Source organism: Phascolarctos cinereus, unplaced genomic scaffold (assembly GCF_003287225.1).
Source record: "Phascolarctos cinereus isolate Bilbo 61053 unplaced genomic scaffold, phaCin_HiC Scaffold_4;HRSCAF=312, whole genome shotgun sequence".
In the NCBI taxonomy this organism is placed as follows: Eukaryota; Metazoa; Chordata; class Mammalia; order Diprotodontia; family Phascolarctidae; genus Phascolarctos; species Phascolarctos cinereus.
This window is the reverse complement of record NW_027555847.1, coordinates 161,446,398-161,474,378: the sequence shown is the minus strand read 5'-3', so window position 1 is coordinate 161,474,378 and position 27,981 is coordinate 161,446,398. Positions and strand designations below refer to the sequence as shown.

At 42.9% G+C, this 27,981-nt stretch overlaps 3 protein-coding genes across 14 annotated transcripts in view; 2 read left to right on the top strand and 1 right to left on the bottom strand.

Moving 5' to 3' along the window:
• GLYR1 (glyoxylate reductase 1 homolog) overlaps nucleotides 1-17,968 on the top strand; it is a 41,873-nt gene extending 23,905 nt beyond the window's left edge. For 4 of the 12 annotated variants that reach the window (XM_020978603.2, XM_078152729.1, XM_020978607.2 and 1 more), the window contains 12 exons: nucleotides 3,687-3,773; nucleotides 4,420-4,476; nucleotides 5,140-5,190; nucleotides 5,284-5,357; nucleotides 5,772-5,807; nucleotides 9,736-9,835; nucleotides 11,551-11,661; nucleotides 12,431-12,532; nucleotides 14,109-14,271; nucleotides 14,598-14,777; nucleotides 15,203-15,327; nucleotides 15,732-17,968. In XM_020978603.2, the coding sequence (XP_020834262.1) occupies nucleotides 3,687-3,773; nucleotides 4,420-4,476; nucleotides 5,140-5,190; nucleotides 5,284-5,357; nucleotides 5,772-5,807; nucleotides 9,736-9,835; nucleotides 11,551-11,661; nucleotides 12,431-12,532; nucleotides 14,109-14,271; nucleotides 14,598-14,777; nucleotides 15,203-15,327; nucleotides 15,732-15,806 (1,161 nt within the window). In that variant the 3' untranslated portion in view covers nucleotides 15,807-17,968. Of the gene's footprint in view, nucleotides 1-3,686; nucleotides 3,774-4,419; nucleotides 4,477-5,139; nucleotides 5,191-5,283; nucleotides 5,358-5,771; nucleotides 5,808-9,735; nucleotides 9,836-11,550; nucleotides 11,664-12,430; nucleotides 12,533-14,108; nucleotides 14,272-14,597; nucleotides 14,778-15,202; nucleotides 15,328-15,731 lie in introns of all 12 variants that reach the window. The other 8 variants (XM_020978605.2, XM_078152733.1, XM_020978604.2 and 5 more) reach the window with 6 other exon arrangements.
• Nucleotides 17,969-18,385: 417 nt separating this feature from the next.
• Nucleotides 18,386-25,408, top strand: ROGDI (rogdi atypical leucine zipper). The gene is made up of 11 exons (XM_020978611.2): nucleotides 18,386-18,578; nucleotides 18,831-18,902; nucleotides 19,515-19,597; nucleotides 20,074-20,128; nucleotides 21,121-21,201; nucleotides 21,846-21,941; nucleotides 22,668-22,766; nucleotides 23,394-23,507; nucleotides 23,712-23,761; nucleotides 23,975-24,101; nucleotides 24,682-25,408. Exons 1-11 carry the CDS (start codon nucleotides 18,534-18,536, stop codon nucleotides 24,721-24,723), a joined length of 864 nt encoding a protein of 287 aa, XP_020834270.1. The 5' UTR covers nucleotides 18,386-18,533; the 3' UTR covers nucleotides 24,724-25,408.
• A 292-nt stretch (nucleotides 25,409-25,700) lies between these two features.
• Nucleotides 25,701-27,213, bottom strand: SMIM22 (small integral membrane protein 22). The gene is made up of 4 exons (XM_020978612.2): nucleotides 27,116-27,213; nucleotides 26,336-26,491; nucleotides 26,016-26,086; nucleotides 25,701-25,853 (listed from the first exon to the last, which is right to left on the bottom strand). Exons 2-4 carry the CDS (start codon nucleotides 26,469-26,471, stop codon nucleotides 25,812-25,814), a joined length of 249 nt encoding a protein of 82 aa, XP_020834271.1. The 5' UTR covers nucleotides 26,472-26,491; nucleotides 27,116-27,213; the 3' UTR covers nucleotides 25,701-25,811.
• Between the last annotated feature and the right edge of the window lie 768 nt (nucleotides 27,214-27,981).

The following is a 27,981-nucleotide window of genomic DNA, read 5'->3' as shown; positions in this document are numbered from 1 at the left end:
GGCTTCTGATTGCTTGCTGAGTAAACTTTATCCAACATTCAGTGCCATCTATGATCTGACATTAATCTTACCTTTCCAACTTATTTCTCCCCACCAAAAACTCTCCTTCAGCCAAACCGAACTACTTTCACCCTGTACTTTCTCCACCTCCAGTTCTTTACTCTGGTTAATCCCTATACCTGGTATGTCCTCCTTCCCAATTCACTCATTTGGTTCCTATCCATCCTTTAAAAAGTAGGCTTGCACACCATTCAGCCCATGCACCCCTTCAAGGAATTTCAAGTGGCCTTCCAAAAATGTAGAGGATATAACTATGGCTTCGGTCATCCTCAGGCCCCAAGACTGTTCTTAGACAGAACTAATATGACTCACTAGCCCTTTAAGAAGTGATCAAGAGGCCTAATTCCCTTCTGCAGGCCTGCTTTAAAGTCTAAATTATTGCTCTCTTCCATGAAACCTTCCTTTCTTCCTCTGTCAGGAATGACTTCTCCTGCAATATTGCCCAGTATTTTTTTTTTGCATTTCTTTAATGTAATTTTGTATCAGTATTATCTTATTATTAGACCATGAAGAACGATAATTTCTTCAGCTCAATATAAGAACTCAAATCTTAGTTCTTAATTTGTGGGAATGAGGTTTTAAGCTACTCAATTTGAAAGTAAAACCCAAACTACTGCTTTTGTGGGATGTATCTTCAGGGATCTTTTTAAAACCCAGCTTTTAGCCTGTCTTTTAATTTGACTGAAGTAAAGTCATTTAGTCCAAGAACTAGGCCAGCAGTACTTTCCCCAGCTGGAATGGAACAGATTGGGCTCAAGCCAAATAATTAGTCACAGAAGTACTGTAAGGTGTGGGAAATAAGTAATTGAACTTTAGTGATTCAGTGACTCATTAGAGTCTGGAGTAAACTAATCAACTTGTGAGGTACAGGTTCTTTGCATTTCTCTGAGAATAAAGATTAGCTTAAAGGATCATAGGTTTGGAGCTGGAAGGAAGCTTAGAAATCCTGAAGTCCAGCTCCCTCATTTTCAGGTGAGGAATCTGATGCATAGAGTGAGTAAGTGACTTGCCTGCGGTCCCTCAACTAGTAGGTGTCGGAGGAAGGATTGGAATTCATAGTAGTATTAACTCCAGTTTCAGTGTTTCCAGTAATTCATGCTGTTCTTAAGGCTTGGCATTAATAACACTAGAGTCATTTTCTTACAGGTAGGTGAAACAGGATGTCTTTATGCAAGCTTTAGCGTGAGAGTTCTGGGGAGCAACTCTCTTGTTACTCTTATTTCCTGATAATTTATTGAGGTTTGCAACTCTGGGCACACACAAAACAAAATATAGTATTACCTTTGCTTTGAAGGTAGAGTCAAATCAGTTGGTGGGAAAAGAGTAGAATAAGGGTCAAGTGACCTAGGTTTTATTAGTCCCATTTATGTCATTAACAGTATAACTTTATGTAGGTTATTTAACCCGTCTGGTTATCCACTTCATCTGTCAGATAAGGTTGATACCTTTACTGCCTGCTCCCTAAGGTTGCTTTGAGGATCAAATGACAGTCTATGTCAGAACACTTCAAAGATGAAAAAAATGTCATACGTTTATAAAGTAGTCTAACACTCACATTTAATGACATTTATGTGTTTGCTTAATTGAGCACTTAAAAATATATTTTGTTTCCTGTAGCCTGGAAAAACTTAAATAGATTTTAGAGCTAAAATTATTTTGTCTGCCCTGGGGAAGGTTTGAACCAGCAAGTTTGCAACTCCACTAATCTCATACTTTGCATCAGTCTTAGAATATGGTCATAGCATGGAGTGAGCTACAGAAGAAATGCTGAGCTTGGAAAGAAAGATATGAATCTAGTTAGTCTTTTATATTATCAGTATTTTATTTTGAGGTATTAATGTCAAAGATGTAAATTAAAATGTAGTAATATTTTTAAAGGATACTTTTTGCTTTTACATGGCATTCCTTTCCAACTATATCCCTTCCCCTCTCCTACCCAGTGAACCCTCTTTTCAAACAAAGATTTAAAAAGAAAGAGAAAGGAAGTTTACCAAAATCAACCAATATAAGGACTATATCACACAGAATACTAGATGTTTCACACCCATAGTCCCTCCTCCCCTACAGTAAAGGGAAGGAACTGTATTTTTTCAGCTTTTCTCCCAGGGCCGAGCTTGATCATTATAATTACACAGATTCAGCTTTGAGGTTTTTGGCTCTTGTTGTTTTTATTGTTATCTTTTTTGTTTTTACATCATGATAGTTTTCCCCAGTATCGTTTCCCCTCCTAGTGAGCCATCTCATATGAAAAATAGTGAAATAGTGTTTTGAAAGACAAAAGAAAAAGAAAAAAACTCACAACTGATTAATACTTTGAAAAAGTCTAAAAACATGTGTAAAGTGTGATACCTATGGACCTCCCATCTCCAACAAAGGATTGAGTTGGGGGTGTGTTTTCATATCTCTTCTTTTGAGTCATGTCTGATCTTTAGTATTTTACTACATTCGCTTTTGATTTTGTGTGTCTGGTCATTCTTTCCATTTACATTGTTATAATCATGGTTTATATTGTTTTCTTGGCTCTGCTTGCTTCAGTGTGTATCACTTCATGTAGACTTTTCCATGCTTCTCTGTATTCATCACATGATCACTTCTTATAGCACAGTAATTAATGTTCCATTATGTTCATGTACCATAATATGTTCAGCCATTCCTCAATAAGCGAGCATCTGCTTTTGTTTTGAGTTTTTTGATATCACAAAAAGTGCTGCTATAAATATTTTATTTATAATAACATATAACTACTTTATATTTGTATATGGGAATTCTCTTCTTGTCAGTGACTTCCTTTGTTGCAGAAACATCTTTTAAAGCTGAACATTGGGGCAGCTAGGTGGCGCAGTGGCTAGAGCACCGGCTCTGAAGTCAGGACAACCTGAGTTCAAATGCGGCCTCAGACCAAACACTTGACATGTACTAGCTGTGTGACCCTTAACCCCAGTTGCCTTTAAAAAAAAAAAAAGCTGACCATTACTTTAAATGATTTATAGGTTAACTACTGTTTTGTTTTTTCCTTGTCACTGTTTTAACTCAAATTAGGTCATAAGAGTGTATATTTATAGCTAAAAGGGACCTCAAAGATCATCTCAACGAATCCCCTCATTATATTGGTGAAGTAACTAGGGCCCATATAGACTCTGACTTGCCTGACATCACCCAAGTCAGGACAGGTCTTCTGCAGCCAAATCCCACGTTCTTTCCACTGCATTTTGCTGTTGATGGTTGATTATATTTCAGTTCGTTGTTCCTTTTTCTTACCATTACTGTTCTTGTGATATATTGGCAGAAGGATACATTTTACTTCTTTTAGAAATGAGAGCAAGAAAATTGCAGTTCCTTTTGTTGATGCGAATAATTTGTTCTCTCTTTATAATAGCTCATTATGCCGATTTGTAGTTCACAGAGTGCTTTCCTTTTTAAGAATAGGTATTACTCATGTAAGGCCTTTTTGGGCAAATAAAAACCCTTCCTTAGACATTGGAATGAGTCCAAAGCTTCTCTGTTGTCTAACTATTCTGTTTCGGTTGAATCTCATTTGAGTTATAAAACTTATCGAATTATGGGTAGATAATGTCTATAATGCAGGTTGTCCCAACATATTGCTAATCTGGCTTTTCTTCCTTTAGGACCTCACAATCCCAGAATCCAGTACAGTGAAAGGAATGGTGGCAGGAACAATGGCTGGGTTTAAATGGCAACCAAGTGTAAGTGAGGTAATAAGCTCTTTCTTTAAATGATTCCAACAATTTCAGAAAAGGTTTCCCATTTCTAATATGCTTTAAAAGAAGGCACTTAGCATTCCTACAGGCAGTATCATCTCACACTCCTGGGGGAATAATACAAGACAGGGCTCTGTGTTTAAGGAAGTGATTTACTTACAAAAGACATATCATAGAATCACAGAAATGGAAGGAATACTAAGAAATGTGTGCTGTCCTGTGCCTTTTTCAGACAAATGAATGTCTAAGGCTGCAGGTTCCCCACCCCTGCTCTAAACCATTCAGGGCAAGGTATCCTTTAAGAAAAGATTTCCCGTATTGCCTGATCCAACTGTGGTATAGCTTAATATTTTATTATTTAAGTGATTATTAATACAGATCTATAAATATTCTTAGATTAGATGAGTCCTGGATTATAATCATTCTTTGTTTCTTTTCTTGTGCCATTATTGCATGTGTTTTCTGAGTGTTATTCTCATTTTAGAAAGGGGTTGGAATGAACATTCAGAACAGTTCCCAAACAGTTGACAAAGAAGAAGTCTCTTAAATGTCTCTCAGGAAAGTCAGGTTAACAAGGCATGGGGAAGGTGCCTTTCATGGAAGATAAACTGTTGCTTATTTAGACACTTTCTGATTTCAGCCTGTAAAAGATGGGGACCCACATTTTCATCACTTTCTTCTCAGCCAGACAGAGAAGGTGAGTTGATCTTTAGAATTATTGATTCTGAGTCTGTCAGGGACAGGCTGTGTGAGAGAGGATTAGCAAAAAGGTCAGTCAGTGCTGAATAAAATGTCAAACTAAAGATGTCATGTTGTAATACCTCTTAGGAGCTACCCTGTTATCCTATTATTCTCAGGATTCACTTAGGCCATATATACTTTTGCCAAAGCAAACTGGTGAGACATTATTCAGTCAAGCAGTTAAATTGATGTCATGTAGACAAGAATAATGGATTGTTTGAATTGATTTAGCGGTTGTGCACTTGAGTTAATCAGGTAGTTCATTAGAACTGATCTGTATGTGTAAACACAATACTCATAAGGCATATTTTTAGTGACCATTAACCAGATAAGTTACATGATTACTGTTTATTCTGTAGAATCTAGAAAAACCGCAAGTTGTATGTGAAATAATTGTATGCAGCTTGCTAAGCTTTTGTCTATTAGTAATGTAGATACTTTGAAGACTTGGAGGGAAAGTTGGTTTTAGTAGGTATTTTCGGAATATGACTCCAAGTGGTAGGGCCTTGTTCTTTATTTCTTATGCTTCCCTTTATTCTTGGGGCAACAAGTTTATAAATTGGTTCTATAGTGAAGGATGAAGTCTGTTTAATAAGTGATTGTTTTTTTCTCTTGTTAGCCAGCTGTCTGTTATCAGGCAATAACAAAGAAGTTAAAAGTATGTGAAGAGGTATGCAGGTTTCACTCCTTTGAATGTTCATATTTCAATGGGGATTTGACCATAAGCATTCTGAATTCATGACCCTTTAATTTATTTCCTTAGGAAACCGGATCCACATCTATCCAAGCAGCAGATAGCACAGCAGTGAATGGCAGCATCACTCCCACGGACAAAAAGTATAACCCCTTATGGGCGTCCTCCCTGTGGCTTTGACCAGGGTAGAATATTTGGGGTTTTGTGGTTATTCTTTAATTAGAAACTGAAACAACTTTGTAAGAAAAAACTGATCTGTTTAATGTTAAGCTCTATAAACTATTTCATAATTTCAAATTATTTTCCAATCTTATTCTTACATTTTCACCTCCTTCACAATTACATAGCTTATTCTGCTTCTTTTTAATACTTCTGTCTTGTCATATGTTGACACAGCCCACATCCTTATTTAGAATAACTGTACAAATATGTGGGAACCTGGGTAAATAACCTTACGTCTTAGCATCCTAGACAATTCTATTAAGACTAGTAACTTTCACAGAAATTGCTGCCCTTTATTGATTGAAGTTTTTTCACCTTTTTATTTCCTTTGCCAGTGAAATCACAGGTCTCACTCCTATCCATGTTAAGAGGTAGATACAGCTATATTTTAAACATGTTATAGTTTGCTTAGCCACTCTCCTGCTGTTGAGAATGAGTTTTTTCTATTTTTTTTTCACTTTTATTAGCAGTGCTATCAATATTTTAGTACACATTACCTTTTTAAAAAAATGTGAGTTGGGGCTTATTTTTGTAAGCTTGTACCATTTTTACTACCACCAACAATACATACGTGTACCTGTTTTCTTAAAGCTCTTTGTATCTTCCCATTTTTATCTATTTTTTTCTAATTTAATAGATGTGTTCAGTAAGTACTTATTGAGGTATTGTTATGTTTATGAGGGCAGTGTGCAGGAGAAGTATAAGATAAATTCCTTGGCTTTATAAGAATGTGTGGTGTTGTAAGGGAGATGCAATGCAAAAATAATTAATACCAAACATTCTGTGAATGTTATACAATAAGAAATACAAAATGCTGGGGGAGTTCAGAAAAGGTGAACGTCACTTTTAGTTGGGGGATCAAGGAAGGTGTGATTTGAATTTAATCTTTAAGGATAGGTAGAAATCTAACAAGTGTAAATGTGTAATAAGCGGTTTCAATTTACATTTTTTATTATTAGTGAGGCCAAGTGTTTGCCCACGTGAAGATCTACTGTTTTTCCTTATGTGTTTCTAGTTACCTCTAACCATTTACCAAGTGGGATCTAGCTATTAAGTTTATATATATTTATCATTTTATTATATATTTTGGATAATAAGATTTTATCGGTTTTTCTGTCCTTTTTTTCTGGAGCAGAGGCTTTAACTTGGAAATTAATATCCCATCCTTTTAATATTGAGATTCAATCAAAACTAAATTACTAAAAAATATTTGATTACATATTGATTATTCATCAACTGAATCATGTTAAGTTCGAGGTGAAATGGTTGCTAAGTATATCCCTAATAAAAATACCAGTAAACCCTGGTTTGAAAAGGAGCATCTAAAGGAATCGGGTGGAAAGCTAAGATGTGAGGAAGATGACAGTCTCTGGCATGGAGCTACTTTTACCACTTGTTCCCTGAGTGCTCTGCTGTCCTAGCTCTTCCTCTCTGATTCCTAGGCAGAGGGAGTGCTTTGGGCATAAAATTGCTTAGAATCTGATCGGATCATTATTTGAACCTTGGAGTTGGAACTAGTGTTCTGCTTGCCTTTTAAGGGGCCATGTAGGTTATACTTTTAAAATATATTTAGCCTGAAATTAAGAGACTTCAGTGAGAATAGTGTTCTGTGAAAGGTGCTTACACTGAGTTTCCAGTTTGTCTCTCAAATACCATGTCTTTTACTTGCACATCCTTTACCTTGTTCTTAAAAGAAAAAAGTAGAATATTCATTCTACAACTATTTATTTATCCGCCTAACTTGCTGGTAGTGGAGAGGCTGTGCTCAAGGAGTGATAAAGGTGGAATTGAACAGATGTGGGAATCAAACAGAAACATCTTTGTTATACCGCCATATTCTCATCAAATTGTTTTATCATTTTTAACTATATAATCAGAAATGCAAGGAAACAGGCACCTTAGTTATATTGTTGGTAGGTCTCTATATTCTTTATAAAAAGTTAAATTGGTCTGGCAATATACAACAACTCAGTTGGGCCCAGCCCAGTCCCATTGTTGAGAGTACTTCTCAAATAGATCACTAAAACAGAAAGATATATAAACTCAAAAACATCTCCTTTATAATGTAGAATACTGGAAATAACTTACACGTCAAATGACTGGGGAATGGTTGAATAAATTATGGCCTATTAGCATGACATATTGTTATGAAATGATCAAACATGAAGACAACGAAGTCTCAAAGATGTATGTATAAAGTGATAATAAATGGGGTCAGCAACATAAGAAAAATATATACATTGATTATAGTCATTTTAAAAGAGATGTTTTTGGTATACAGGTAAATTTGGAGAGGGAAACACAAATGTATTTTTATTTTGTTAAAATGATCATTTTCAATCAGAATATAACTAGATTGAATTTTAGAGTTTTATTGGAAGATTTACTACATATTTGGTTTATTTCTTAGTGCTCTTTGAATGTCTTAAGTTTATGGTGATTATTTTAAAATAGTGGAGGGCAGGTAATGGTTCATTCTTTTCAACCTTGAGTGTTAGGCTTAGAAGTTGAAAAAGATGAGACACTGTAGGCCCTTAAGGAAGTAAAAGATGAAAATAGTACTAAAGAAAATATTCTGGCAGTTGTATACTGATTACTCTGAAATGCAAAGAGACTAGAAGCAGAGCGATCTGCTAAGAAGATAACTGTCTTAGTTTAGGTACACAGTGTAATTTGATAATAAGGGTTTGGACCAGGGTGGTGGCTGGCTGACTGGAAAGGAAATAATGAATCTGAGAGATTGTATAGAGGAATTAGCAAGATTATCATTTGGTGATTGTCACTTGGAGATTGGTAACTAGGAGGAGGGAAGAGTTCCTATTTTCTTGAAAAAGATGCTTAGTTAAGCTTTCAAGATAAGTTTCAACTAGCAGGACAAGTTTTTTCTGAGATATGTAATATCCTTAGCAGGCTAAAAGGTAAAACCTGGAGATTTAGTTTTGAGTAATATCTGCATACAGATGGTGGCTTTAAAAAATGAGAATGAATGCTTCCCAGAGGAATTAGTATGAAAAGAGAAGAACAAAAACAAAAGGCCCAGAGCTAAGCCTTGATCAACACCCAGTTAAAGGGCAGGCAAATGAAAAACCAAAGGAGGAAGCATTTAATACAGTTGAAGAAACAAGAGCTTCAGAGAAACAAGGTGTCACAGAAGAGATATAGATAGATAGAGATATATAGATATGTGAAGATGGCTTGATCTCAGAATGGAAAAGGATACAGCTTTGTATGTCCTCAGTTTCCAGATAGCAGTTGGTATAAAAAAAAATTGAGTAGTATGCCAGTTCAGTATATGAATCAACATTATGATGTGGCAGCCAAAAAAAGGTAATTTTCTCTTAAACTTTATTGAAAGAAATATAATGTCCAGAGTAAAGGAAGTGTTCCTGTGCTGTGATGATTAGACCACATCTTGCATATTTTAGTAAGAACATGATAAATTTAGAACTTATTTATAATGGTGAGTGTACTTTGTAACTGTCATATAAGGATTGGTTCAAGGAGCAAGGAATACTTAGCTTGAAGAGTAGAAGACATAGGCAGTCCATGATAACTGTCTTCACATATTTAAAGGGCGATCATATGGCAAAGACAGAACTAGAATCCATAGAACAGTGGGTTGGAAGCTATGAGAAGATAGATATATATATATATATATATATAGATAGATAGATAGATAGACATATAGATATATAGATATAGATATATATAGATATATATATAGATATCTATATATATATAGATAGATATATATATAGATATATATAGATAATATATAGAACTTCTTAACAATGAGAGCTATCCAGTAATGAAATAGACTGTCTTGGTAGGTAGTGAGTCCCTCATCACTGAAGGCATTCAGGCAAAAGCTAGATTACCACTTGGTAGAGAGGTATAAAACATTAATCAGGCAGAGTTGTTTGATTAGATATTTCCAGCTCTAGGATTCTATGATTCTTGTAAAATTTGAGAAGAGCCATTTGGACAGTGGTTTCTGGATTGGGGGGTACACATGAAGTGTTCTTCACGTGTCAGTTAAAGACTCAGAAATGCCCATTTTCATTTAGTGTATTGAGCAATCTAGGGACCAGTTTTCCTTGCCTAGTGACCTAAATTCATTCCTCAGCAGTGCTGAAGATTGCTCCACTGTGTTTGTGTTTGCCCATGCACATATACGTGTGTGTGTGTGTGTGTGTGTGTGTGTGTGTGTGTGTGTGTGTGTGTGTGTGTGTGTACACGTACGTACATGTAAATACATACTCTTACCTTCCCACATACTAACCTTTCTGTTCTCCCCAGGATAGGATTTTTGGGCCTTGGCCTCATGGGAAGTGGTATTGTCTCCAACTTATTAAAAATGGGTCATACAGTCACTGTATGGAACCGGACAGCAGAAAAAGTAAGGATATGTGGGCAGTGCGACTAGAGGGCAGGATGGGGAGGCAAGATGACATTTGATTTAAATATGAACCAGACTTTGAGTAAAGAGAACTCTGCCTAGAACTGAACTTGAAATACAGTTGGGCCCCTACACAAAGTTGTACATGCAGTAGGGATAGGAGAGCCAAAATGCTATTTTTTTTTTTACTTTTCGGTTTTTTGTTTTTTGCTTTTCTTGGTGAGGCAGTCGGGGTGAAGTGACTTGCCAGAGTCACATAGCTAGTAAGTGTTAAGTGTGTCAGGCCAGATTTGAACTCAGGTCCTCCTGACTCCAAGGCCAGAGCTCTATGCACTGTGACACCTAGCTGCCCCAAAAGTGCTATTTTTTCATAATATATACAGTATAGTAGAATAGCTGAAAGGGAATACCAGAGAAACAGATCTTTTCAAGAAGCTTAAGCTCTTGATGAGGTGGCAGAATGTTTACATACGAAATGTTTTAACAAATTAACTAGGATAAGTTAAAATATTGCAAACAGTATTGAATGTTGAAAGAATTTGAAATGAAGAAGTAAGCAGAATGAAGATAGGGCTCATCAGGAAAGGGCTTCCTGGAGAGGGGGAGGGAGTTTGGGGCTAGGCTGTGAAGGAAATTTTGGACATAGATTGATGAAGTTGAAAGTAGAAGGTATTTCAAGTGAAGGGAACAATTTTTGTCTGGACGTTAATTTTGACTAGAGCCAGAGTCATGTTGAAAAATAATGAGAAATGACTGAATTAGAAAGGAGATGATAGCAAACGTTGAAAGCCAGGCTAAGTAGTTTGGGTGTTATAGTGGGTAGTAGGGAACCATCAGATCTCTGAGCAGGAAAAGTGATGTGATGAAATGATGTTTGAGTAATGTTCCAGGTTCTGCCCTAAATTATGAAAGAACTAATGGAACCTAGTATCTTTGTAATGCTAGGCAAATCATTTAACCTCTGGATCTCAATTTCCTCAGCTGTGGTGTCCCTTCTGTTCTAAATTTGATTCTATGACTAAGTAACCAAATGGAAGCTTTAGAATAGTTGGGAGGGACCTATGGAAAGTTTTAGGAGCCATACTTTCACAGGAGCTTTTGGTTTGTTTGGTGGATTTTTTTGTTTTTGTTTTTTGGTTTTTTATTAGTATAATTGACCCTTGGAATTAGGCTGTTGGGTATAGTACATTTTGACATTCCTCCACCCCACCACAAGCCAGAAAATGGAGACTTAGTACTTTTTCTCTTGTGCTGCATACAGTATGTTAGTCAGGACTTGTACAGTACCTCCCCCACGAGCTGATATAACTATAGAGTTGACTACAGAGCCTTCCACGATTCACCATGGTGGTTCTTGCAGTTGGCCACACTGGCTCCACTGGGTTTCTCTCTAGTAATATGCCCAAGTGGACTCAGCTATCCCACTTTCACCCTTTTAAACAGTAGATTAGCAATAGCAACAAACAGTTATTAGCCACCTGTTAAAATTAGGTTAAAAGGGACATACAGTTACATTCATTTATAATCTAGTCAAGAAAGTCACCATTCCTTAATAGTGATATATTCATCTGCTGGTCAGGTGTTGTCTTTGACCCCTTAAGTCTTCTGCCTTATAGTGCCTTTGGAGATAAGCTGAGGCAACCAGAGGCCACAAAACCTAGGAGGCATGTTTGTTATGTGCTACCTTCTTACTTTTGGATCTGTGACTTTTGCAGTGTGATTTGTTCATCCAGGAGGGGGCCCGGCTGGGAAGAACCCCCGCTGAAGTGGTCTCTACCTGTGACATCACCTTCGCCTGTGTGTCGGATCCCAAAGCAGCTAAGGACGTAAGGATCCCCTCTCTCCTCTCTGTAGTTACCTGTCTTGTGAGACATTGACCACTTGTCCTTTTATTATTCAGAAAATATTGTACATCAAACTGTAGAGGAATTCGATTTCAAATCTCCTAGTCACCTGCTTGTGTGAAGTTGGTTTGCATGAAATAGATTTTTGTAAACAAACTTCTTTTGACTCAAAACATGGGTTTTTAAACCCTGATATCTCCAGAGGGCTAGCCTTGAAAATATTATTAAAAATCTGTGCTTTTCCTTATATGCTTTAAACTCTTGTTCTTGTTGTATCTGTATGCCAAAGGATTCTTTCTGTGTTTGGTAGCTATTTGTGTTTCTTTCTTATATGCTTAAATGGCAGTGGTCACCTTTTTAAACTGTTTAAGATTGAAACCTGAGTAAATCAAGGAAAGCTCTAAATAAAGGTAAACAAAGCCTTTTCTTCCTTTTTAGGCTAAATATTTAGCTCCTAGACATCTGAGAAGGTAGTATGGGAACAACTTGACTCTGAACTGTGTTTAATTATAATACAACCACCTTTCAAAAAGACATTGCTCAGGTGGACCACATCCTCCACAGTTAGTGCCTTGGCTCTGCAGTCAGCCTGATATCTGGGTCTGGCCTTACCGATCGATGCTTCCTTTAGTATTATTGGGGGAGGAAGGAATATTGAGAGTCAAAAATTATTTGAGAGTTGGAGGGTGGGGAAACAGGCCTTGAAGCTGTTGAGGGCCTGGGCTATTGCTTTCCCCTTGTGTTCCCACAGCTGGTGCTGGGCCCTAGTGGCGTGCTTCAAGGGATCCGCCCTGGAAAATGCTATGTAGACATGTCAACGGTGGATGCAGACACGGTCACTGAATTGGCCCAGGTAGCAGTCCAAAGCAAACCCACCCACTCTTTTCCAAGTGAAATACATGACCAGGATTGAGCATTCTTTCACCTGGCTATTTTAGAGACTGGTCTATAAAGAAGAGATTCAACAATGTTAATCTGTCTTAAGTGAAACCTAAAGCAATAGTGAGTCTAATGTGCTTTTACAGAGCTGCTACCTGAATGGCTGGAGAATCAGTTCCTGTGACTCCTGACTACTGAGTACTGACAACAAAAAGCAGCATCCCATCATGACCTGTCAAAACGTAGACTGTGGTTTAATAGGCTTAGTGTTGTAGTAAGGGTTGTAAAAGTGTTTCTGTTTTCCCAGGGAACAACCTGGGTTAACACTCTAGAAATCCCCAGATCTTTGTCTTCCTTGGCCCAAGTATATAAAAGCAGTTCTTCTGTATCCTTGTTTGGAAGACTGGTACGGCTTCCTCCAGAATCGTTGGCCCTTATATATTCTCTTGACCTCTGTCAAGCCTTTCTGTTTGAGGATAGTTGAAGTCACAATGTAACTTGGCCACCTGAGCACACCTTTCGAAATGGCACTGAAGGAAAGAAGTTTTTTGCAGTGCTATATACATGCTCACAATGCTTTAGTTTCAGTAGGAAACTTCAGAGTAAATAAGGACCTCCTAATTAGATTTGTGCCTTTGTCTCTTCTCCATTCCATCTCCTAAACAGTTGCCAACATAATCCTAAGATACAAGTCTGACCATTTTACTCCCACCTCAAGAACCATTAGTGACTTCTCCTTACCTTGAAGATAAAATACAAACTCATTACCTTGCCATTTAAAGTCCATTACAGTATACTTATTGGTTTTATTTCTCATAACTCCCCTTCACACACTGTGTTTACTTCGTGTCTAAACACAACATTCTGTCTCCCAGCTTGGGCTGTCTGAAATATACTCCCTCATCACTTCTGCCTCTTAGAATTTCTAGTTTCTTTCAAGGCTCAGCTCATATGCCATCTCCTATAGGAAGCCTTTCCTGATTCTCCTAATTTGTCAGTGCCCTCTCCCTCCTCAAATGATCATGTATATATCAATTTGTTTAACAATTCCCATCCCCTCAGTAAAATATAAGCTCCTCGAGGTCACAGATTGCTTATTTTGTCTTCATATTCATACTCCCTAGCACTGTGCTTACATAATAGTAGGAGCTTTAAGAAGTGCTGGTTGGTTTGAATTGGCAGACTGCAAGTAGTTTTTTCTTGTTTCTTGTTAGTTCCACTTGAAGTAGTGTCTGTCTTTTGGGGAGTAATTGTCATGCCACAGCCTCAGTTCTTATATTACAGCACACACAGGTTTTAAGCTTTGGGGTCCCAAGCATAGACAGCCAAGTTTTTATGTTCCTTCACCTCTAAATGCGTGCATGGGAAGAAGATGATGAACAACCCAGGCTCATTTGAAGATTAAGCCTAGATGGGAATGGGAAAGCAACATTTTCTAGTAGGTTCTGCCATCTTCGCTTGTCCATTGTGTTCTATACCTAGAGAACATCAACCCTACATGGATACCTGTGGGAGGAACAGCCTTCAGAACCTGTGAATTTCCTTTCCAGGTGATTGTGTCCAGGGGCGGTCGATTTCTAGAAGCCCCCGTCTCAGGAAATCAGCAGCTGTCTAATGATGGGATGCTGGTGATCTTAGCAGCCGGAGACAGGGGCTTATATGAAGACTGCAGCAGCTGCTTCCAGGCAATGGGGAAGACCTCCTTCTTTCTAGGTAACATGCCTGCCTGCCCTACCACTTCAGACCTGGATTCTGGGTTGGGTCATATACTCTATAGACTACACTGATGACGGTGTCAATTACAGCCTGGGTCCCCAGTGGGAAGGTTTCCTTTGATTTGCATACTCAGTACCTGGAAGGAGGAAGATGTAAAGGTCCAGAAGGGTCAAAACCAATTCTGTCAGGGGCAGGTGAATAGGGCCTTCCCTGGGTTTAGAGGTGGGTCCAGGTGTATGGGTATCAGAACAGAGATGAGGGTAGAAAGCCACTCGTTACAGGAGTCCTTTGTGAAGGTGACCATGTTTCTTTGCCCTGGGCAGGTGAGGTTGGGAATGCAGCTAAGATGATGTTGATTGTGAATATGGTCCAGGGAAGTTTCATGGCTACCATAGCTGAAGGACTGACGCTGGCCCAAGTGACAGGACAGTCTCAACAGACATTGCTTGACATCCTCAATCAAGGACAACTGGCTAGCATCTTCCTGGATCAGAAGTGCCAAAGTAAAGTCCACTTTTGTTTGTCATTTTCTCCTTCCTGTTTTATATCAAACATCCTTGTGTTGTGACTCAGTGACTGAGCTTAACATCTTATACATGAGGATCTGGGTTCATGTTGAATAGAGGAAGCCTAAATGCTTCCTTCATAAGGTTCCTCATCTCTGTATTCTTTTATGCCAGAGGGCTTACAGAACAGTTCAGTGGTGGAGCTTGTTTATTCTGGAATCAAAACTCAGTTTCTTGAGTTTCTGAGGGAGAATGTGGTATTGGGATAGTCATCTTTGTTGAAGATAATACAACTGCTGGTGTACTTTTCTAGGTGGAGTTTATTTTCTAGATAACTTTTACTAAAAGTTGCTCCCTTCCCCCATCCCTTTTTTTAGGTTCTTATAGCTTTTTAAAAATTCCCTGGTTTTTTTCCCTTCTAGATATCCTGCAAGGGAACTTTAAACCTGATTTCTACCTGAAGTATATCCAGAAGGATCTCAGATTAGCCATTGCACTAGGTGATTCTGTCAACCACCCAACTCCTATGGCAGCTGCAGCAAATGAGGTACATTCAGGATTGTTTCTTTTAAGGTTTGAAGAACTGTTAAGTAATTGTCAGGAGGGAATATAATAAGGAAAAAAATGGTGCAGGTAGGACTGGGCCAGTTTATCAGTGAACAAGCAGGAGGGAGGGGCACTACTATATTTGAATGAACCATGTGGCTCTTCACCTTCCACTCGTATCTCCCCTAAGTGAACATTTAACAATATTTGTTGGATTGAATTGAAGTGACTTGACCAACTAGATGGTAACTTCTCAGAGATTCAAAGCTTATGACTTGTAATAATCCTGTATCTTACCTTCTACCATATCATATCATATAGTATAGTAGATTGCTGTTATAATTTACTTACAACCTTTAAATATTTTGAGGACAAAGAGCTAACTGTAATTCTTTGTCGTTTCAGGTATATAAACGAGCCAAGGCACTGGACCAGTCTGACAATGACATGTCTGCTGTGTACCGAGCCTACATACACTAAGCCCTGAGGCCCTATCTTCCTTCTAATCCCCATTGCTCACATGGGGTCAGGGTCCTGGGACTTAACTCTGGACCAGTCCATCTGTCTCTATGTTTCCTTTTATACACAAACTTTGAAAAGATTTGCCATGAGTGCAGCTGCAGCATCAGGCCTCCCCTGGAGGCTCAGGGAAAAGGGGTGAGGGGATTGGGAAAGGTGATGTTGGATTGTGAAAAACTGATGAGCAGTCCTGCCTGCTGCCTGGATCAGAATGGTGGCTGTGTGTTCAAACAGGCCTCACCTCCCTCCCACCTCCTTTGACCCCTAGAAGTGATGCTGCCAGAATCTGCTTGGCTTCTTTCTCCTTCCTGAGTTTGTCAGAGTCCGAGTTCCTCCTAGCAAAGGGGGCCAGAGTCCATCTTCCCCTCTTTCATTGGGGTTTTAAGAAGCAGCCTCCATAGTGTCCTAGTTGTGAAGTCAGACTCTTTGGAATGGCTCTTACTCCTTTTGATCCTACCCTAATTTGCCTGGAAATATAGGCTGCTCCATTGGGAGGCCACCTAGCTCTCCCATGTCGGCACATCCCCCAGGAAAGAGGACAGTGAGGTGGCACAGACCCCATAAAGGGGGTCTACAGTATCTCAGGCTACAAGCAGACAGTTGGCGAGCATTTGGGTATTTAAGCCACCAACATTCTAAAAAGAGAACTAGCAAACTAATTCCTTATGTGGTTTTATGAACTGGAAAGATTGTAGGTTTGAGTGAAGAACAGGCGCACCCCAACATCACCATCCCATCACAGTATCTACCATTGGCTCAGGCTGAAATTGGAATCCCTGGCCCTTATGAGAATAGTGGAATGGGTTTATCCAATGTAGATGGGATTTAGCCATCACCAACCTGATTCAGTGTTTGGATTTGCATTCCAGCCCGGGGGGGGGGGGGGGGGGGGGGGGGCAGTGAGTACACCAATGAGAGCAGTGAGGTGTGTGTGGAAGAATGACTCCTTTCTGTTTCCGTTATGTCACATGCTCTTCTGACTCGTTTTGGAGTCCTCTTGATATCCCCTTTAGGCCCTTCCATCTGTGTCCATACAGAGAGCCCTGTTGTGCATGCCACCACCTTTTTCTTCCTACCCATCCCTGTCTGTGGAGAGACAGTGGGTGTCTTTTTACCTACTTTGACCCAGACCTAGCTTCCCTTGCCCTGGGTCAATCATGGGATCAGTTCTTAGTAAAGGAATGAGTAATTGCACTCCAGCCAGCATCATGTTCTTTGTGCCTCTGGGGCCACAAGGTCCCGTTTGGGGAAAGAGAAGACTTGACCTGAGATGAGTCCTGACAAACTAGAAAGGTAAACCCAAGTCCATCTTGGAGATTCCTGTTTTCTCTTTGGGGAGGGTGCCCACGTGGGAACTGAAATGGTACATAAGAACAAGGAGAGGCTGTCATCCCTGAAATCCTAAATCTACCTTCCCATTTCTGTGGGTTGGTTTTCACATAAAGCTTAAGGTTGATATTCATGGGGGGAGGGAGGGGAGGATTCAGTGACAGCTCTGTGGGTGTAGTTTGGTTTTGTTTGGTTTTTTTTTTCCAGCATCTGGAGGTTTGTCCCTCTTTCCTCTTTATCTCTTACAGCCTAGGTTTGAGAAATGAAACTTGTGGAAGAAGAGAGGGGACACAGGGAAGATGCAGTGTCATTCTGGTCCAGATGTTTGTTTCACTGGCAATACTGTCCTTATCTCTGTCTCTGAACATGCCAGTTCTGTTCCTGGCCAGGATAGCGGGGAGGGGTGGGGGGTGGGGGAGGAAGGGAGAAACTCTGGATCTGGGAGATGCTGTAATGAAACTGGCTAGTCAGTGTTGTCTTAATATTGTTGACAATTCTGTAAAGTTCCTTTTTATGACTTTCTGTTTTAGCTATTTTGCTTTTGTTTTTGACTCCTTTTTAAAGAGAAAATGTGACATTTGTGAAAAGCCTGTAAGAAAAGCAGTTTTCCTTTTCCCTCTTTCAATGACAAACTCTCTAGGTAATTAAGGTTGTGAATTTTTATTTTTGCTTTGTTTTTAATTAACGTTTGTCATTCAGAATAGGATTGTGTGATAATGTTTAAATGGCGAAATAAAATGATTTTGTGCAATTAACAAAGCTACTGCAAGAAAATAAAAACCTTTCTTGGTAAATCCATGTGTTTGTGTCAGTGTAGAATCTTAGGACCAGTAGGTGGGAGGGCTTGAAGGATTGGAGGGCCCTGCCGACGGATAGAGGAAGAGGCTACAGAGAGAGCCAATTATCTTCCACCAAAAGGTGGTTTTTCTCCATTTCCATTTGTCCTTTAGCCAGTCCGTGAGTAGAATGTAAACAGGATATCCAGTCGGAGCAGCGGGGAGGCTAGAGAAGGGATACCGCAACCAGCTGCTTCCCACCTAGAAGAGCTTGGCTTATATATCTGGAACCCAAGGGAAGGCCCGTCAAGACTAGAGAGGAGTGGGTGGAGGGAGGGCTGCAGTCTATCTGCGAACTCTACTAAATGGGGTGGGAGCGAGAGGCAGTCAAGCCAATTAAATTGTGAATCGGCGTCTTCTCTACCTATCAGAGCAAAAGCCGAGCTCCAGAGGCGTCCTATACGCTCACATGAGTCCATCAGCCTATTGGCTGCGGCGTAAGGGGCGGGGCCTGGCACATCGGTTCGAAGGCTGGGTTGGAGGCCGGCGACCGTAGCGAGCGACGCTTTCAGAAGCGGACGCGATGGCGACTGCAATGGCTGCTACGGCGGCGGAGCGGGCTGTTCTGGTGAGTCTCCCGGGCCGGCCCGCTCCTGGACACTCCCTCCAGACGGATGCCTGCCTCTGCGGGCCCAGCTCGGAGCCCAGGGCCGGAGGGGCCTGCCTAGGAGCAGGGCCTGTTTACCCCCCCCACCGTGCTTGGGAGCGCCCGGGGCCTGGAACGCCCCCACCCCCTGCACCCCCAGCCCTCCCCCCTCCTGCCTGTGCCCCTGCAAGGCCGGCCTGGGGGCGCCGCTTATCTCCCTCTCTCCACGGGCAGGAGGAGGAGTTCCGGTGGCTGCTTCACGACGAGGTCCACGCTGTGCTGCGCCAGCTGCAGGACATTCTCAAGGTAACCTTCCTCCGCCCGTCCCGGTCTGTGGGATAAGCATTTATCCAGGGCCTTCTTTGTGCTGAGCAGCTTTACATTCATTTGATCCTCACTACAGCCCTGGGAGGTAGGTGTTATTATTATTCCCATTTTACAGCTGAGGAAATTGACAAAGGTTAAGTGACTTGCCCAAGATCACAAGACCACTAAGTGTCTGAGGCTACATTTGAACTCAGGTCTTTCTGACTCCAGCCCTATTGCTACTTAACTGCCCTTTCTCAACACTAAATCCATGTTCCTATTGTCCCTTCCTGCACTTCATTGACCCCCAGAAAGATCTTAGGGAGTGAGTATGACTTCTATACCACGAAACTGAGGATTGCCTGGCAGTACCTTATGCCTTGGGGAAAACACTGTGAAATGAACCTCTAGCTGTGGCAGTAGCCTTAGGGCAAGGACTAGACTTGGATATGCTGACTTCTCCTGCTGATGAAGTCTCTGCAGTAGGTTTTGAGAAGGAAATTCTGTTTTAGTAGTTTCCCCTTGCAGTGGGTTTAGAACTCCACTCTATGTGGCAACATTAACTTTAAACCTTTTCTTAACTTACCACTGCTCTCTCCTAATCTACAACAGGAAGCCTCGTACCGATTCACTCTGCCTGGGACTGGAACAGAAGGACCAGCCAGACAAGAGAACTTCATCCTTGGCAGCTCCAGGTAAGTATGAGAAGAAAGTTGAGGTTGATTAACTCAAGATAAACATGTTATCTCTGAGGTTAATGCAGAGGGCCCTGTTGTATCATCACTTAGTCTTTACCTTGGGTATAAAGTAGGGGCAAGAGAGTGAGGAACAGTAATAGGAGGATAACAGAAACCAGATTGGACCATCTTTGCTGTCTAATCTCATCTTAAATGTTGGCAGCTTGAATGTCCGTATGGGGTACAAGAAGGTTGCAGTTAACAGCTATTTTTACCCACACTAAAAGCCTAAATATGTCCTCCTAAGTGCTTCTATTTCTACAAGGAGTACTGAAGTCTGTGGCATCTCTTCATAAACTGTGGGGGTATTTGGTTGAAATTTGGTATGGGAGGGGAGTTGAGGAGGCTGAGGAAGCAGAGGGAGGTGTCTCTGGGCTTGAAGAGGGGACAGTCAGGGAACAGGCAGGCTTTGCCCTGACAGTCATGTGTTACAGCACTGACCAGGTGAAGGGTGTGCTGACTCTGCAAGGGGATGCACTGAGCCAAGCGGTGAGTCTTTAAGGGGAGGCTCCTGCCCTTTCCCACCTCTTTCCTTTTGTTTATGTGTTCTCAAATTAGAATGCCCTCCTCCCACCCTTGCCTGCTGAAACCCTATACATTGTTCAAGGCCTAGCTCAAATCCCACCTCCTCTGTGAAGCCTTTCCTAGATCCCTCAACTGTGCGAGGTCTCTCCTTCTGAAATTCCATAGCTCTTTACACCTCTTACCTGCGTGACCCTCATGTGTATATTTTTCCTTTCCACATTTCCTAGATGTTAAGCTTCTTGAGGGCAGCATCCTAGCACAGGGTCTTGTGCACAGGCAGCATTAAATAAAGGCTTATTAAATGAATGGATGCTTGAAAACTGGCCTGTAGCAGAGCAGAGAACCTCATCCTTGCTGCTAGATCCTGAGAAGACCAGACTTTTTGGTTTTGCTGTTTCTTTCTTAGCAGGGACAGGTTTTTTTAATTAGTGTTACCGGGGTATCTGACTTTTTTTTCTTTCTCTCTCTGATCTCAATAATATTAGCAAAGATTTCTTGAATTCCAGCTGTATGCCAGCCTTTTTTTTTTTTGCTAAGACAAGTGGACAGGGATACAAAATGATGAGAGGTACAGCCTTTGCCCTCAGGAAACTTACAGTCTAGCTATTTGCTGCCTTCCTCAAAGGATCACTTATATCAAGTAGAAGAGCTTTTCTGTCTCTTGTCTCCTCTTCTCCCAACCTTCCCTCCTTGTGGGCTTCTCTCTCTGAACCTGGATCCAGCATCATTCCCCAGGATCTCTGATCCTTTTGGGATCCCAGGTTTCCATATGAACCTCCAGTCCACAGTGAGTGTGGTGGACCCTTACTGCCCCGAGCTTTTGGTGATATTCTTTATCCTAAGGGTTCCTTTTGCTTGTGATTTTGTGGAAGGCAAAAATAGAACACACTGTAAGCTGGCATGGGAAATTCAGGCATCTCCCATTTGATCTGCTGCTGGTGTTTGTTGTTTCTCAGGATGTGAATCTGAAAATGCCCAGAAATAACCAGTTGTTACACTTTGCATTCCGAGAAGACAAGCAGTGGAAACTGCAGCAGGTAATTCTCTCTCTGTCTGTGCAGCTGTATTCCAGTCCCTCCCCCAGCCTAACTCCTTCAGGGCCTCACCAGCCCCGCAGAGCCCGAATCTCAGAAGGCTGTGGTTAAGTGTATGTGATAACGGCATTTCAGCAGTCAAGGGCCCTGGTCATCAAGGGATTGGGAAGATTTGCTGGGTATTAATTGATACTAAAGTGCTGGCCTGGGATATGGTTGTTTCCTGGCAGTAGAGCTTAGGGGTTGGAATCTCTGGCCCTAAGGATTCTGTGACTGATAATCCTCCACCACCAATGTCTTGGTTCAGGAATGAGTTCAGGGCATGCATGTTTGGGAAGCATGCATAGTACTTCCCCAAAACTACTCTCGTGCATGCATATATATACACTGTGCACATTAAGAGGATTCTGTCACATAGATATACTCTTATAAAAGCGTGAGGGGAACTGATCCAGGGTTTGACAGGCACTGAGCTTGGGGGGAGATTAAGCACACTGCACTGCATTCAGAAGGCAGTGAATCAAGTAACCTAGAGGGCTCTGAATTGACTTCCAGTTCTGACTAATGATTAATGAAGCCATCTCCTAGTAGTGTGTTCCTCCCCCCAACCCATACTTGGGTGGGTGATGTGGATTTTGTGTCTTCAGATCCAGGATGCCAGGAATCATGTTAGCCAAGCAATTTATCTCCTTGCCAACCGGGATGAGAGCTACCAATTCAAAACAGGAGCTGAGGTCCTCAAGGTAAGCACAGAGACTGAGCCTGACGGAAAGATTCTGAAAGGGAGAATGTGTACCTGGTGATGGCTTCCCTTTTATACCTTAATCCCTTCCATCCTAAAGGCTGTCTTACTTCCATGTCTCTCTCTACTCTGACAAATCCTGTGACTCTGAAAGCCTTCAGATCTCTGCTTCCAGGATATTTTTATAGTTCCAACAGAGAATAGGTAAATTTTGGGTCTCTGAAACTCAAATCCAAATCAGTTAGGAGTACTAAGTGGAAAATAGGTTATTGAGGCAGAAGGTTATTGAGTGAAACGAGTGGGCTGTTACTCTTTAATTCCTGAATTCAACTATATGCCCTCAATACTCACTGACTTTTACTGTCCTCAGATTATGGCAATGAAAGGAATAAAGTTGTCCCTATCCCAAGGGAAAAGCAGTTCATCCTGTCCCTCCAAATCCTCAATTCCTACTGGCAGCTTCTGGTTGGGGGAGACAGTGCTCACACACTAGCTTCAAAGAGAAGTGCCCCTTAAGAGCCTTCAGAGCGTGTATAGAGTGCGTAAAGGAACCTTTGGAATCCCAGTGTAGACTTTGTTCAGAGCTTCCATGATCTCTGTAGCTTGACTAGAAGGAATCTGATGGCCCTTACCCCACCTTCCCATTTGAGAAACAGGCATTTCTGGAGCTTGGGGCTTTGACCAGTTCTCCCCTGGGACCTGCTATGACAATCATGTCTGTCCCCAGCTAATGGATGCAGTGATGCTGCAGCTAACCCGAGCAAGAAATCGGCTCACCACTCCAGCTACACTTACCCTGCCTGAGATCGCCGCCAGTGGCTTGACGGTCAGTGCCTGACACAAACTTACAGTAGTATGTGGCTCATTTGGGGTAGAGGTCCCAGGGGAAGAGTGGCTAGCAAAGTGAGGTGATCTCTATAGAGAATTGAGTGATTGCCCACCAAGGGAGCCTTTCTGCTTCCTGCATGTCTTTCCCATTCTGTAGTTCAGGGATTCTTAACCCGGGATCTGGGCCTTGGTTTTGTTTTGGGACTGCGGTGTTGTTCTTTTGGTCATCATTCATGTTTTGATAACTTTTTTCAGCGTATTTGGTTTCCTTCTTTTATGTGTTTATTAAAACATTTCTCTGTGAAGGCTTCACCAGCTGGCACAGAGTCTTGTCAAGAATCCCTGCTATAGAGAGACAGGCCCAGAGTTCAGCAAAGATCCCAGCTCTGCCTCAGTGGCAGAGCTGCAGGGAGACAGCTTTAACCTCAGTGTCTGGGAAGATCAAGGGAAGGCCTTGTGGCATTTCACTCCTCTTGGGGCCTGGGTTGGGCAGAGGGAGGGCAGGGTGGGAGATAGACTGCCAGCCAAAGGCCAGAACACTTGCTACCTCTTCCCACCCCCTCATTCTGACTTATGCCACCTCGAGTGCCTGGTCTGACCAGAGGCTACACTATACTTCCCGCAGAGGATGTTTGCTCCTGCTTTGCCTGCAGACCTTCTGGTGAATTTTTACATCAACCTTAACAAGCTGTGCCTTACCGTGTACCAGCTGCATGCTCTGCAACCCAGCTCCACCAAGGTAATGAGCTCCCCCAAAACATCACTGCCCAAGCAATATTCTTGTGCCCACCCTTGGACCCACACAGCAGTGCCCTGGCTTTGCTTCCATCAAGAGAAATCCCGTGGTTACTCTGGGTGGTGTGGACCAGAAATGCTCCTGCCTGGCTGACTGCTGGTGTGGCTGCCCTTGCACTAACCTCATTATCTCTGATGCTTTGTTTAGAACTTCCGCCCTGCGGGGGGTGCTGTACTTCACAGTCCAGGAGCCATGTTGTAAGTACTCACTTTGAGGCAATGAGTAGAAGGAGCATGTGTCCCCAGGTCTCGACATCTCTCCCCATTTACCTTGGGAGCAGTCCTGTGTCCTACTGAAAACTCATCCAGGGTCCTTCCAGCCCCAGCCAGAGTCCCAGCGGGGGCCCCTTCTTTCTGTATTGCCCTTTCCTAGAGTGACCTATCCCTTCTCCCTCCCTGTGTTGACTACAGTGAGTGGGGCGCCCAGCGCCTGGAGGTGAGTCACGTGCACAAGGTCGAGTGTGTGGTTCCCTGGCTCAATGATGCCCTCGTCTTCTTCACTGTCTCCCTACAGCTGTGCCAGCAGCTCAAGGACAAGGTGGGCAGCCAGAGTTTGTGGAGCCTGGGGTGACAAGGCTGGGAGACTTCTGGGTTTTCCACAGGCAGCTTTCAAAGGCCTTTCTAGCAGGTAGTTAGAACCAAAGCAGACTTCATTCATGTGCAGTGTTCCCTGATGTGATGGTCCCGGCAGGTCCAAGCCAATGGTAGACCGCATTAAAACAGTTAACTAAGGCCTTATGCTTCTGATGCTCAAGCTGCTTTGGGGAAGGTAACTTTCATTAAGTGCTTGGTGTCCGTAGGTGATATTTTCAAAAGGTTGGAGACATTTATATAAAAGCCTCACAATCCCTAAACAGAATACATAGTCAGCATTCTTTTCCTCCCTTTCCCTTCCCTTTGCATCAAGCTGCATACCTGAGCCCTTTGCTAAAGTTTCCCCTGCCTCTTTCACCTGTCTGAACTTGTTACAGAGGTTGGGAGCACAGTGATCCTTTACCCAATTTAGGAATATCCCTCAGCCCGAGGACTAAGAGCTTGTGTAGGGGAGGACAGCATTGGGGGAGGAGGAGTACAAAGCAGGGAGGGCTCCTGCTGACATTGCTTTGTTCTGTCCCTAGATCTCAGTCTTCTCCAGCTACTGGAGCTACAGGCCCTTCTGACCAAGAGAAGCCTCTGACAAATTTCCCCCAATAAAGGAGGTGCCTAGTCCATGGATTTGGTCCCCAAGAAGGCTGAGCCAACCCCCAGGAGTGAATCCCTGGAGGATGCAATATAGACAAGGTGCAGCATGCAGCTGGCTCTGCATGGGTACAGTGCGTTATTTATTTCCCTCATGGCCCCCAGGCTTTGAGAAGCCCTCTCTGCCTGTTAGAGTTGCGTGAATGATAACGAACACTGGAGAAGTGAGTCTGAGGCCAGAATGGGACATGAAGGGAACTTTTCAGGTAGAGCTGCATTGGGTGATGGAGGCCAGTGCTGAGGAGCCCTGGGGCCCCAGAGACTGAGGACTCACGTTGTGAAAATTGAAATCCAAAGGTTAAGGCTGAACTGCGGCCAGAGGGCCAGCCCTGCATTCCTAGCCCCAGCTTCCTGGGATGTTGATGACCTTTGGACCCAGAAGGAAGGAGGAGCCCAGGCAGAAATGCTCTAGTTCTGCTCCCTTCTCCTCAACACGAGAGCTTCCCCTGAGAACCACAGTCCCCACATCTCTGTGGGGACAGTACTGCAGGCTGGGGGCAGGGGAGGGATGGAGGGGTGACACTGCGTATAAAGGGGTGGCTGCCTGTGGCTGGGAATGTTCTGCGAAGGTATCAGTCCACTAAGAAATAAAGAGTCAAGACCCGAGCCTTTGCAACTGTGTCTGTCTTTGGCATGGGGAAGACGTGGAGATTGATGCTTCTATGTGAAGATGGGTTGTGTGTAGGTGTCTGTTGGAGATGTGTGTAAGCACCCCTGGGGCAGGTTATTTTGGTGTGCTCAGGCTTTTCCCCAGTGGCCTGGCTTGCTGTCAGTAATAAAGCAGAGCCCTTTGTAGCCCAGGATGCTAGGAAGGCAGCAAGAGCAAGCCTTGATTGGGCTGGGGGTGGGGGGGGGAATGGGGAAGGAAGGTGGGGAGAGACTAAGGTTGCCAGAGAGATGAAGTATGACTTCTTTAATGTTGCTCCAGGGTGTGGGCTGTGGCCGAGCTGGTGCTGGTCCTGATTATCAAGAAGTCTGCATCCAAGGCCATCTGGCGAGTGGCACTAGACTATGGCTCCAGGGCTAAGTTGTCCACTCCCTTGGGTCTTCTCTGTGAGAAAGAGTAGAGTCTTTAAAAAGTGTGGTTTATGCAGCCTGCTCCAAAGGAGACCCAACATGGCTGTAGGGCAGTCCCTGGTTCAACAAGAAGTGAGATGGGGAAAGAGCTGAGCTGGAATCGGGGGTCCATTGGAGGGCTTCAGGGACAGGTTACCTTTGGGGGGCTGGAGGAGTTGCAGCAGCAGCAGTACAAGAGGACGAGGAGCGTCAGCACCAGTACAGTCCCTGAGGGGCAGGAGGAAAGATGTTGTCACCCGAAGCCTTGGCAGGGAGGAGGTCACTCAGGAATCAGGAGAAAGAGGCTGTGGTCACGCTGACTTGGAGCAGTGGGAGTAGAACCACATTGCTCAGGTGGGTTGGGGATGCTGGCCACACTGACCCACGTAGGTAAGAGTGAGGAAAGACAAGAACCAAGGCCACAGCGCTAGATGGTGGGGGGGAGGGGGAGATCTGGAAGGGTGTTGCCATACTCACCAGTGAAGGTGAGGAAGACCACAAAGGCTGCAATGTCCCACTCAGACTGAAACAGATGGTGGCTTTTCAGTCTGCTCAATAGTTCTTGTGCAGTCTCCTGCAGCTCACTCAGCACCTCCTTGCTGGATGGAGCCATCCCTGCAAGTCCTTGGGCACCTATCTCACCCCCATCAAGGAAGTCAAGAACACAACAGAATCCAGTTATCCCCTTTCCCTGCCCCCGCCTTCCTACTGGCTCTGACCCAGCCCAAGTCTGGGGGGATGGGGCAGCTAGATGGCACAGGGGATAAGGCTCTAGCTTTGGAGTTAGGAGGACCTGAGTTCAAATCCAGCCTCAGACACTTGACACTTACTAGCTGTGTGACTTTGGGCAAGTCACTTAACCCTGATTGCTTCACCAAAAAAAAAAGCGCCAAGTCTGGGGGGAAAGAATCCCAGCTCCTTGAGTGACCTTGGTCACTTAACTTCCCTGGGCCTCACATTCTTCTCCATGATGGAAGAGATGGTCTTTTGAGGTCCCTTCCGGCTATGAATCTGTGACTGAGTGAGGTGGGGCAATCACAAGATTCAAAGGCAGTCCATTCCTTCCTAAGTCTAGCCTTGGGCATAGATACCAACAGGAAGTTTCAGTTTCCACCTACCCCCTCCCTCTTTTGTTGTCCCTTCATAGAGTACAGAAAGGCAGAGCCGTAACCTGATTTTACCTCTCCCCCAACTTAACTCCCCCAGACTCCTAAGGGAGTCCCCACTGAACCTCCAATTAAATCCCTATGCTCTTACCTGAGAGAGGAATGCCCAGTCTGCTGGAGACAGCACCGCAGCTTCCTGCTTCCTAGTCTGGCCGCACCTGTGTCTACCCAGCTCCTCCTCCAATCTCTGGGCAAGCCCAGTTCAGCCCAGCCCAGCTGAGCTATCGCCAGTGTTTCAAGGAACAGAGAGTTGAGGGCCTAAACTACCCAGGTTTACCACAGAGATAGATGTTGAGAGTTGGAAAGGGGAGCATGCCTCCATCCCAAAGGGCTATGCTTTCTGCAAGATACCTGAAACGTGCCCTTGAACCATAAGGCCCTAGGGAAGGTGAGGGTATCAATCACTCATCCTCAGTAAGTCTGTCCATACAACTCTCTCTCTGTCTCTCTCAGAGCTTCTGCCCCAGGAGGAGAGAGATTTTTAAAAAGCTTAGAGAATCAAGGAGCAGAGAGAACAGGTTAAGATGGCATGATGAGAACTGAAAAAGAGAAGGAGGGCAGATGTCTCACCTTGGCCTCAAAGTAGCAACTTGAAGAAACAGTTCCCCTACCCACTGTACACTCCCTCCAAATTCTACCATAAGGCAAAGAGCTCTCGATTAGTAGCCTGGAAACCTGGGTTCTGTCTAACCCAAGCTCTGTCACTGACCAATAATATGACCTCTAGCAAGTTACAAATGTTTCCTCATTTTTTACCTTTCAGTTTCCTCACCTATATAATGGGTGTAACCCACATTTACCTGCTGCTTACCTGAGAATAATAATCTAATAATAATAGCTACCATGTACATAGCACCTACTATGTGCTAAGAGCTTTACAAATATCTCATTTGCTCCTCACAACAGTCCTGGGAGGTACATGTTATTATTTCCCTCATTTTACGATTAACAAAACTG